This window comes from Chlorocebus sabaeus, chromosome 16 (assembly GCF_047675955.1).
Source record: "Chlorocebus sabaeus isolate Y175 chromosome 16, mChlSab1.0.hap1, whole genome shotgun sequence".
Lineage (NCBI taxonomy): Eukaryota > Metazoa > Chordata > Mammalia > Primates > Cercopithecidae > Chlorocebus > Chlorocebus sabaeus.
The window spans coordinates 64,070,528-64,082,018 of record NC_132919.1 but is presented as its reverse complement, the minus strand read 5'-3'; the positions used below and the strand labels follow the sequence as shown (position 1 = coordinate 64,082,018).

The following is an 11,491-nucleotide window of genomic DNA, read 5'->3' as shown; positions in this document are numbered from 1 at the left end:
TAAAAAATATTTTTAGTGCAGACAGGGTTTCACCATGTTGGCCGCAGGGGAGCTCAGTCTCCTGACCTTGTGATCCACCCGCCTTGACCTCCCAAAGTGCTAGGATTACAGGTGTGAGCCACTGTGCCTGGCCCAATAATTATTTTAAATAATTACTTTTATTTTATTGTTATTATTTTTGAGACAGGGTCTCACCCAGAATGGAGTGCAGTGGTGCCATCTTGGCTCACTGCAACCTCCGCCTCCCAGGTTCAAGCAAATTCTCCTGCCTCAACCTCCCAAGTAGCTGAAAGTACAAGCACGTGCCACTACGTCCAGCTAATTTTTGTAGTTTTAGTAGACACAGGGTTTCATCATGTTGGCCAGGCTGGTTCGAACTCCTGGCCTCAAGTGATCCACACACCTTGGCCTCCCAGAGTGCTGGGATTACAGGAGTGAGCCACTGCGCCCAGCCTAAATTACTTTAAAAAATGGGATCATAGGCAGGATACGGTGGCTCCTGCCTGTAGGCGGGCAGATCACTAGGTTAGTTCGAGACCAGTCTGGCCAACATTGTGAAACCCCATCTCTACTAAAAATACAAAAAATAAGCCGGGTGTGGTGGTGTGCACCTGTATTCCCAGTTACTTGGGAGGCTGAGGCAGGAGAATCACGTGAACGCGGGAGAAAGAGGTTGCAGGGAGCCGAGATCGCGCCATTGCACTCCAGCCCGGGCGACAGTGCGAGACTCCGTCTCAAAAAAAAATAAAAAAATCCTCTAGCCCAAATCCCTCCATCACAGAAGCAGTTGGAGGAGCTTGAAAAGGTTAGGTAACAGGCCCATGAGGCTTGTCTGTGGAAAGAGCTAGGCTGCAAGACACCTCTGACTCCGTTGAGGGCTCTCTCTTACTCTCCTTTCCCTATTTAAGACATTAAATCATTTAAGACAGTGTCATTTGGTCCAGCACGGTGGCTCACGCTTGTAATCCCAGCACTTTGGAAGGCTGAGGTGGGCGGATCACCTGAGGTGATTGGAGACCAACCTGGCCAACGTGGTAAAACCTAGACTCTACCAAAAAAAAAAAAAAATATCTATCTATCTATCTATCTATCTATCTATCTATCTATCTATCTATATATCACAGCGTGGTGGCACGTGCCTGTAATCCCAGCTACTCAGGAGTCTGACACAGGGAGAACTGCTTGAACCCGGGAGGCAGAGGTTGCAGTGAGCCAAGATCGCACCACTGCACTCCAGCCTGGACGACAGAACGAGAGTCTGTCTCAGAAAAAAATAAAAGTTTTAAAAAGGCAGTGTCATTTGATGGAGTTGCTTTCTTGATCGTTGGCTGCAATTAAAGACCTACCCTCACTGGCTTTTGTGTTGCCTTGGACGGGCTCTTAGGTTCTCCCGCCCTATCAGGCAGTAGAGGCTGGCCTCGAGTGGTAGTCCTCCATCTTGCCCTCTTTTCCTACCTTCTACCCCCCTGGCTGCTCTCCTCTCCCCTTCCAACACTGTTCTCTTTGGGAATATGCATGTCCAACTTCCCAAGCAGTCTGGGATCTGGAGTAAGATGACTCTTGGTTTAATGGAGTTTTTCCACAGCGCTTGAATGTGCCCCAAGGGTTTGGAAGGTTGGAGAACTAACAAAAAGCAAAGCGCCATCCTGTGTCGTTTTGGCAGGTCTGTGTTCTGGTAATATAAGGAAGAATTAAGAGAAGAACGAAGAAATAAGGACAGAAACTCCACTTGGGAGTACTTGTCTAACCCTGAAAAAGTTCAAGGCTGTTGTTCAAGGTCTGAATTTTCCCCTTGAGATTCGCTTGTAGTCCTTAAAGTCATCTTCAGACATCTGATCAAGGCAGCATCCGCGGAAAATTACAAGGTGGGTGGCTGCACCGGAGACTGTCCTGGCTCAGGGGAGCCGGTGAAGAGTGTGATTTTTTCCCCTTGGCGCTGCGCGATCAGAGTGGGTGCCCTCTGCTATGCAGGAAGCCCTCCTTGCCCACTAGATAGTTCTCATTCCTCAGGAGATATTCTGTCAGGGGCCGGCGTGTTTCTCCATCTTGGCACTTACCCTCAGACCCTCCTAAGTACCTGGGAGGGCCGTGTTTTTCATCCGAGGTTGAAATGGAACCTCTCCCTGGGTGCCCGGGGACAGTACCTTGGGAGCAGCGCCCCTCCTTCCGGAGGGCAGCATCCCGGCGGGGGCGGGGGCTCGGCTTTGATCCCAGGGCACCTTTTGTCCCTGGAGACGCTCTGCTAGCCAGGTACGTGGAGTGCAGCCCGCCCTCCGGGGCGCCGCGCGGGGCTGGGGTGGGCCGGCTGCTTCGGGAAGTGGCGGCCGCGAGTCCGCGAACGCAGGTGGGCGCCGTCGCCTCACTAACTGGGCGCCTCCGGGAAGTCCGGGCGGGGTCCGCCGCTCGCACATAGGATTAGCGTCTTCTAAACTCCATCCCTGGGAAAAGCCGCCGCACTTCTCACCCAAACTCGCGGAGCCGAGGGGTTGGGCTGGGGTTGGGCGGGCGCGGGGCCGGCGAGGCAGATCCGAGAATGGGTGGACCTGGGCGGTCAAGCCCCTCCAGCGCCGGCCCAACTGCCCCGGCCCGGGCAAGTCCAGCGGGGCGGGGACCGGTGACAAAGACGGCGGCGGGTCCTCCAGGCCTCTGGCCTCCGGCAGTCGCAGGGTGCCCCTGGCCGCCCGACCTCCCCTCGCGTCGCGGCCCGTCCGCCGGCGCCGCCCGTCGCCCGCCCTCAGCCGCCCGGCAAGGCGCGGCCTCCTCGGTCGGCGCGGGGTCCCCTGGTTAACCCCTGCCCGGCAGCGCGGCCGCTGATTGGAGGAGGCGGGGCGCCGGGGCAGCGGGGACCCCCCCCCAACCTTCCTCGTCCCCTCCCCCTCCTCCCCCACTGTCGGCGCTTCCCCCACCCCCCCAGGACCCCCCCTGCCTCCCAGCCGTGCAAATCTCGCGAGGAAACACGCGGTTTCACTAGTGTGTTTACACCGATCACTACTAATCCGGACCGAACCGATCCGGATTAAGGGGCCGGAGGCGGGTCCTGGGCACCAGCGGTTCCGACGCCCCCCGCCCTCCGCGCCGCACCCGAGTGGCCCCCAGCCGAGCGGGCCCCCACCTCCCGGCCCGGCCTGGGCCCTCCTGCGCCTCCCTTGGCCTTTGTCCGGCGCCAGGAGGCCGGTCCCGCGCCCCCCGCGGCCGCCCGGGCCCGGGCCCGCGTCGGGCGCCTGGCTCTGTACGCGAGCCCGGGGATCTGCGGCCTTCGTGCCCCCCCTCCCCCGCCCGCCCTCTCGTGGAGCCCGGCGCCGGCGGCGGCTGCCCGGGCGGGGGGTTGCGGCGTTTAGGAGAGGCCCCGGCTCCGCCCCGGGCCTGCCCAGGGGGAGAGCGGAGCGGCCCGCAGCCGGGTCGGGTCGGGGCCCCTCCCGGGAGGAGCGTGGAGCGGCGGCGGCGGCGGCAGGTGAGAGGCTGAGCCCCGGGCGGGGGAGGGCGCCAGGCCTGGGGCATTAACCGTCCCAGGGACCCCTCTGGCCTGAGGAGCCTGCGACCTGGGCCCAGCTCGGGGCCGGCTCCGGACCGCAGCTCCTGGGCGCTGAGGCGGGAGGGGCTCCCTGAGGGCTGCGGGTTGCCGAGGGGCCGGGCCGAAGATGGGGGAGGCCCAGGCGGCCCCGGCCTGGGATTGGGGCCGGCGGCCGGAGGAGAGACGGGGGCGCCCCGGCAGCTGGAGGCCTCGGCAACCTCCCGGGCGCCCCCGAGAGCCGGCCCTCCCTTCCTCCGTGACAGGTGGGCCTGGAGTTGGGGAAAGTTTGGAGCCGGCGAGGGGCGCCGGGACCAGGCCCCGTCGCCCCTGCTTCCCGGCTGTTGGCTGCAGGGAGGATCCCAGTCCAAGGCCCCGCTGGAATTAGACGGAGTGGCTATTTCCTTAACATGAGTTGACATTAAACGGAATAACCGCCGGGGCGTCATTTTCCGGGCCGGGCCTGGGGATGGATAGGTTTGGGAAATGTTGCGAGAGACCTTGGGGTTTGGGAGAGACTGCAACCTCTGCCATTCCGACCTCGATTAGGGCAGGGCAAGACGCGAGGAAGGCCACGGGGGAAACTCATTCCCCCGTCTTTTTTTTCCTTCTTTTTCTTTTTATAAAGATGCATTTCAACCTTTCTGAGAATTTCCTAATTCTGTCTCTAACCTGCACTTGCTTGTGTGGGTGAAACTTTAATTTGTCACCTTTTCATTCCCCTTTGCCCCAGGCTCTCAATCCAGGAAGGGAAATGAAACTGAAGGACTTGTAAGGGGGTTGTTACTGGAGATTGTGGAGTTGTTGGATTGCAGAGGAGAATGTTCGATTCATTTTTTCAGTAACTTTAAAATCACACCAACCATTCCAACTACTTAATAATGTGTTCGAAGGGGTTCTAAGTAATGATGTATGTTTCTTTTCCACTGTTAATTTTAAAGGGAGGTTTTCAATGGGTCGTGTAGGAGTTGGTCTCTTGCAAAGGATGGACATATTTGCTGAAAGTAGCCTGTGCATTAATTGGTTATGGAAGTTTAAAAATGGTGTCCTCCTGCCCCTCCCTGCTTGGAAGGAGGGCTAAAAGCAGATGTCCAGAATCAAGAGAAACCTACTGCAGGGAGTGGTCAGAAAAAGATTTTTTAAAGGGATTGTTATGGAGGTATATTAATTTCCTGAGTGAATGGAGGTGGATGGTTTTACCGTGGGCTCTCTATTAAATTTAAAATAATTAATTCCTTTTCTCATGAGCTACTGTGAGCTCTTCAGAGAAAGGAGCTGTATTATAGTGTTTTTGCAGTTATTTGTAGCTTCTGATTCATCCTATATTCTTTTGAAATTATTGTCAATGGTTTATATTTTTAGTTTAAGGACTATTTCCTGAGTGGGAAATAAATATCTGAAGATACTTACTAGCTAGATTCGAAGGCTGATAGAAGGAATTTTCTTTTTGCAGGCTAGTTCTTGTTTTGTTTTTTCCCCTGTGCTCAACTTTGTTACAGAGATTATATGAAGGGTTTGAGGGGTTTATTTTTGCTGTTAAAATCAAATCAGAACTAGGGAAGAATAAGTGTCTGTCATAGAAGAGGACTTCTGAGCTGCTTTAGATGTTTTAAATGTATTACTGTTTGATGCAGCACATAGTAGTCTACCACTCGTATGCTGTATTTACTTGAGATTTAACTGCATTTGATCATTCAGTGAAATAATTACTATGAGTTTTGTTCTACAAAAAATTGCCTCCTCACATTTAGTATTTATGGTTTCACAGCCTACTTTTTTCTTTTTCAGTAGAAATGATGGAAGAATTGCATAGCCTGGACCCACGACGGCAGGAATTACTGGAGGCCAGGTTTACTGGAGTAGGTGTTAGTAAGGTGAGTAAAATGATGATAATGAACACTATTCATATTCTGATTTAAACACATTTTTTAAATGATTAAGAGCAACTTGGGTAGGCCCTTCTGATAGTTTGCAGGGGAGAAGATTTGGGTCTTAATTTCAGTGAACTTTTAGGTCCTACTAGTCATTCCAGTAGTCATTTAACATAGTAGGTTTGAAAATGTTCTATATGGGAATATATGTTTCTTCTTCCTTGCTGGTATAGGAGAGGTTTCTCATGGTTCTTGTTACAAGGAAACTAACAGGATGTGTGTATAGATTCTATGCCATATTTTGTTAAAACTTGTCAGTCATTCAGAAAGAAAATTATAAAGCATTGCATAGCTTTGTTACATTGGACTTTGGAGGTAGTTGCATGGTAGAGTTTTGAAAAATTGGCCTCTGTGAAGTCTGCAGACTCTTTACTGGTTGCACCCTCAGACTGGTTTGTTGCTCTTTTCATTCTTCCTTCTTAGTTTTTATTTTTGTTGCAGGAGCATAATACTAGATTAGGCCCCCATTATTGGGCACCTATGAAGTTAAGCAATGTTACAGTTTCCTATGCGTGCTTTTGTACCCACTGGTCCACCCCTCTGCTCTCATAGGATGATTTTACAATGTGTAAAATGTTTGATTTTAATACAGTATGCAAAGTATATTTACAATATTTTATTTAAAAGCTTCATTGGTCCAAGATCACATTCCTTGGGCTTGAGGTGTGTGAATGTATGAGCTATTGAGTTTTTTTTTTTTTGAGACATAATTTTGCTCTTGTCACCCAGGCTGGAGTGGAATGACATGATCTCAGCTCACTGCAGCCTCCGCCTCCTGGGTTCAAGGGATTCTTCTGCCCCAGCCTCCTGAATAGCTGGGATTACAGGCGCCCGCCACTACGCCCAGCTGGTTTTTGTATTTTTAGTAGAGACTGGGTTTCACCATCTTGGCCAGGCCAGTCTTGAACTGCTCCCCTCAGGTGATCCACCCACCTCGGCCTCCCAAAGTACTGGGATCACAGGCGGGAGCCACTGTGCCTGACTGAGCTTTTGATCTTTAACCAATGTGATACAACATTTCTTTCTGTGCTTTTCAAGAAATCCTGTCTCGTGGTAACCTGGGTGTTGATCTCGTGCTCTGTTAATAGCTTCTCCAAGGAGAAGGCGTGTTGAGGTTTAGTTGGAAAAATGGGCTTCTTTGATGGGTCTCACATTTTGGTGAGCTGGGATAGCTTGATAGGGTTTCGTGTTTTTTTTTTTTTTTTTTGAGACAGAGCCTTGCTCTGTTGCCCAGGCTAGAGTGCAGTGGCATGATCTCGGCTCACTGCAACCTCCGCCTCCCGGGTTCAAGTGATTCTCCTGCCTCAGCATCCTGAGTAGCTGGGATTACAGGCATGCACCACCACACCTGGCTAATTTTTTTTTATTTTTAGTAGAGACGGGGTTTCTCCATGTTGGCCAGGCTGGGTCTCGAACTCCTGACCTCAAGTGATCTGCCCGCCTTGGCCTTCCAAAGTGCTAGGATTACAGGCATGAGCCACCGCACCCAGCCAGCTTGATGGTTTTTGTTTATTCAACAAATATTGAGGACTTGCTGTATGCTAGGCATCGTGCAAGATGTTAGGGCTGATGCTTGAGCACAGTACCTCCACATCTGCAGTTTGGGGAGAGCGAGATGATACTGTGATGAGATCTGTATTACAGCTGTAATAAGGTGCTCTGGGAGCACAGGATTTGTTACATATTCTTAATTTCTTTGGCTACTTAGACAGTTTTACTTTTGTGGCACTTTAGAGTGGCTGTACTCCTGGACATTGTATATTGAAGTTGCATGTACAAATGTAAACTCTCTGATCTAGGTGAAGTAGTTTCAAGTAGAAGTGAGCAATGTATTTGAATACTAAATTGATCTCTAAATGACCTCTGATTTGTCTTTTCACTTGAAGATTGAGCATAAGGCTAATATCCAGATCTGTCTGTTTAAATGGTCCCCTGACACCCCCCCTCCCCCATCCTGTAAGTCAGTAAGTTTGTATTCAAATTGTACATAGTTTAAGCTCACTGATCTTTGTCATTAGGGTTGTTGTTCTGTTTTTAGGTTCTTGATGGCTGTATCCAAGTATACTTTTGATGGAGTAGGGCATAAGTGATAAGAATGAGTGACATTCAACATGTTGCTGTCTAGCCCCAGCTTAAAATCATGTAACTAAGGTATCAGAAAACTTTAATACAGTAGCCTATCTGTTTAATAGAAAATTCTGCCTTCAACATAGAAAGAAGTTCTCTGTACAGAAAAAGAAATTTACCTATTTCCAGTTTTGTTGTTTGTTTTTGAGAGGGTCTCACTCTCTAGCCCAGGCTGGTGTGCAGTGGCAGGATCTCAGCTCACCTCAACCTCTACCTCCCAGTCTTTTTTTTTTTTTTTTTTTTTTTGAGAGGGAGTCTCGCGCTGTCGCCCAGGCTGGAGTGCAGTGGCCGGATCTCAGCTCACTGCAAGCTCCGCCTCCCGGGTTTGCGCCATTCTCCTGCCTCAGCCTCCCGAGTAGCTGGGGCTACAGGCGCCCGCCACCTCGCCCGGCTAGTTTTTTGTATTTTTTTAGTTTCTTCTGCCTCAGCCTCCCAGATAGCTGGGATTACAGGCCTGCGGCACTAGCACATTGTTAACTTTTGTATTTTTAGTAGAGATGAGGTTTTACCATGTTGGCCAGGCTGGTCTTGAACTCCTGACCTCAAATGATTCACCTGCCTTGGCCTCCCAAAGTGTTGGTATTACAGGCATGAGCCACTCACTGCACCCAGCTTTATTTCCAGTTGTTTTTATTCCATTAGTTGTTTGTTTGTTTGTTTGTTTGAGACAGTCTCGCTCTGTCACCCAGGCTGGAGTGCAGTGGCACAATCTTGGCCTCCTGCAATCTCTGCCTCCTGGGTTCAAGCGATTCTCCTGCCTCAGCCTCCTGAGTAGCTGGGACTGCAGGCACCCGCCACCACGCCCAGCTAATTTTTGTATTTTTAGTAGATGGGGGTTCCACCGTATTGTCCAGGCTGGTCTCGAACTCCCGACCTTATGATCTGCCTTTCTCGGCCTCCCAAAGTGCTGGGATTACAGGCGTGAGCCACCGTGCCCGGCTTCAGTAGTTGTATGTAATTTTGATATTTCCAGTCATGGTTAGTATTGTTGATTACAATGAATTTGTTACTTGAGGACTAGCAGGAGAGTATTTTTTTTTCCATAACAAAGAAACTTGAAGAAAAAAATTAATTCTGTAGTTTGCAGAGCTGGGAAAATAAAATCTCCATTTTGTATGACTTCTTTTTTTTTTTTTTTGTGAGACGGAGTCTCGCTCAGTCGCCCAGGCTGGAGTGCAGTGGCCGGATCTCAGCTCACTGCAAGCTCCGCCTCCCGGGTTCATGCCATTCTCCTGCCTCAGCCTCCTGAGTAGCTGGGACTACAGGCGCCTGCCACCTCGCCCAGCTAGTTTTTTGTATTTTTTAGTAGAGACGGGGTTTCACCGTGTTAGGCAGGATGGTCTCGATCTCCTGACCTCGTGATCCACCCGTCTCGGCCTCCCAAAGTGCTGGGATTACAGGCTTGAGCCACCGCGCCCGGCCTTTTTTTTTTTTTTGAGACAGAGTTTCACTCTTGTTGCCCAGGCTGGAGGGCAATGGTGCGATCTCAGCTCACTGCAACCTCCGCTTCCTGGGTTCAAGCAATTCTCAGGCCTCAGCCTCCCAAGTAGCTGGGATTACAGGCACGTGCCACCATGCCCGGCTGATTTTTTGTATTTTTAGTAGAGACGGAGTTTCACCATGTTGGCCAGGCTGGTCTGGAACTCCTGACCTCAGGTGATCCACCTGCCTCGGCCTCCCAAAGTGCTGGGATTATAGGCGTGAGCCACCATGCCCAGCCTTTGTATTACTTCTTTTACCGGTAAGACATTGTACCTCTCAGACTATTGATTTGAAATGGGGGTGTGGAGGGGATGATGATACTGGGAGAAAAGGGTGTTTTTGGAAAAACTCCTCTCCCTGGCTTTGAATTCTCATTTCGGATCCTTATTTCTCAATGAGAATATCACACTGTGTTAGGGCCGAGCACAGTGGCTCACCTCTGTAATCCCAGCACTTTGGGAGGCCGAGGCAGGCAGATCACCAGGTGAGGAGATCGAGACCATTCTGGCTAACACGGTGAAACCCCATCTCTACAAAAAATTAGCCGGGTGTGGTGGCGGGTGCCTGTAGTCCCAGCTACCCGGGAGGCTGAGGCAGGAGAATGGCGTGAACCCAGGCGGTGGGGCTTGCAGTAAGCCGAGATCGCACCACTGCACTCCAGCCTGGGCGACAGAGCAAGACTCCACTCCATCTCAAAAAGAAAAAAAAAAAAAGAGTATCACTGTGTTGATGACAGCTTTGTTTTTTGAAGATCAAAAAAGATTTCAGCCCCTGCATCTCCAAATGAGAGAGTAGAGTGACTTCCCTGTGATGGCGCCATCTAGTGGGACTGGTTCAGCCTCTTGGGCTGTCTCTTGAGTTTCTCCTAACTATTCATAACATTTTCAGTACTTTTTGATGTCCATAGAAGGAAGAAAATCAGTGCCACTGTGGATTCTTTCCTAGTGGACAAGAGTGTTACAAGTAGCTACAGTCTTTGAACTTTCTGGTTATTGTAAATCTTCTGTTGTATAACTTTCAAGTTTTTTTCCACCTGCAAATTAGATACACACTGCATTACTTAGACTAAAACAAAATGGCCAAATCTCCACATCTATTACTTATATTTAAGTGGCTCATTACCTATATTTTGGTTTTTAATTTTTTATTTCTAATTTGCTTGCATAGTGCAAATTTTTAATTTTCTTGCATAGTGTGTTTATATGTACTCAGTTTCTCAGCATATTTACTTCATAATAATGTTAAACCAAGGTCATTTGTTTTGGATTTTGGGATGCACTATTTGGTTTTTGTTTAAAAGATTGACATTTTCTGTCATTCGTGAATTGATGAGGGGAAAGTAGTGTAATGTGCACCGAAAAGTCTATAGCGGCTCCCTAGTCTAGCTGCCCCTTTTTAGGAGGACCTGGAACCATCGTCTTAGCAGTTTTGAGATGATAAGGTTAAACTGGGTTGTGAACCTAGTTCTTTTTTTTTTTTTTTTTTTGAGATAGAGTCTTGCTCTGTTGCCCAGGCTGGAGTGCAGTGGCACGATCTCTGCTCACTGCAAGCTCAGCCTCCCGAGTAACTGGGACTACAGGTGCCCACCATCACGTCTGGCTAATTTTTTGTATTTTTAGTAGAAACGGGGTTTCACTGTATTAGCCAGGATGGTCTTGATCTCCTGACCTCATGATCTGCCCACCTTGGCCTCCCAAAGTGCTGGGATTACAGGTGTGAGCCACCGCGCCCAGCTCCTAATTCTTTATGTCTTGTTGACCTGACATGTGAGCTGTCCTACCTCTTTTTTTTTTTTTTTTTTTTTTGAGACGGAGTCTTGTTGGGCTGGAGTGCAGTGGCATGATCTTGGCTAACTGCAGCCTCCACCTCCCAGGTTCAAGCGATTCTCTTGCCTCAACCCGAGTAGCTGGGACTACAGGCGTGGGCCACTACGCTCAGCTAATTTTTATATTTTTAGTGGAGACGGGGTTTCGCCATGTTAGTTGGCCAGGATGGTCTCTGTCTCTTGACCTTGTGATACGCCCGCCTCGGCCTCCCAAAGTGCTGGGATGACAGGCGTGAGCCACAACGCCTGGCCTCTCCTACCTCTTTTTTAAGATCTCTTCCTGTAAGCACTGGATAATCTACTTCTAGTAATGTGAAACTGACTATATCTTGAATTCATATGTTTTCAATCAACCTGTTGCCGTTTATATTCCACACCCTGCTCCCTTTTGACAGTTTAAGTACAGGTAGTCTCAGCGGTTCTGGAGACCATGTAAAGTAGGCAGAATTTCGCCCTTTCATGCATTGTTACTTGTACCTAGTTTAAGTATCAATGCTAATATAGTAGCAAATACTTATAATAGTGTGTGCCAGGTACTGTTCCAACAGTACAACAAAAGCAATAAGAAGTTAATTTAGATCTTTTATAACAGGGATAGTGGTTAGCAAATCTGTACAT

The 11,491-nt window shown here is 49.6% G+C and overlaps 1 protein-coding gene across 14 annotated transcripts in view; it reads left to right on the top strand.

The window, feature by feature from the left end:
• Positions 1-2,959: 2,959 nt before the first annotated feature.
• Positions 2,960-11,491, top strand: part of TLK2 (tousled like kinase 2) — a 139,328-nt gene continuing 130,796 nt past the window's right edge. For 4 of the 14 annotated variants that reach the window (XM_073005144.1, XM_073005143.1, XM_073005142.1 and 1 more), the window contains exons 1-2: positions 3,624-3,774; positions 5,297-5,382. In XM_073005144.1, coding sequence (XP_072861245.1) covers positions 3,639-3,774; positions 5,297-5,382 — 222 coding nt within the window. In that variant the 5' untranslated portion in view covers positions 3,624-3,638. Of the gene's footprint in view, positions 3,452-3,603; positions 3,775-5,293; positions 5,383-11,491 lie in introns of those variants that run through there. The other 10 variants (XM_037993190.2, XM_008012201.3, XM_073005146.1 and 7 more) reach the window with 8 other exon arrangements.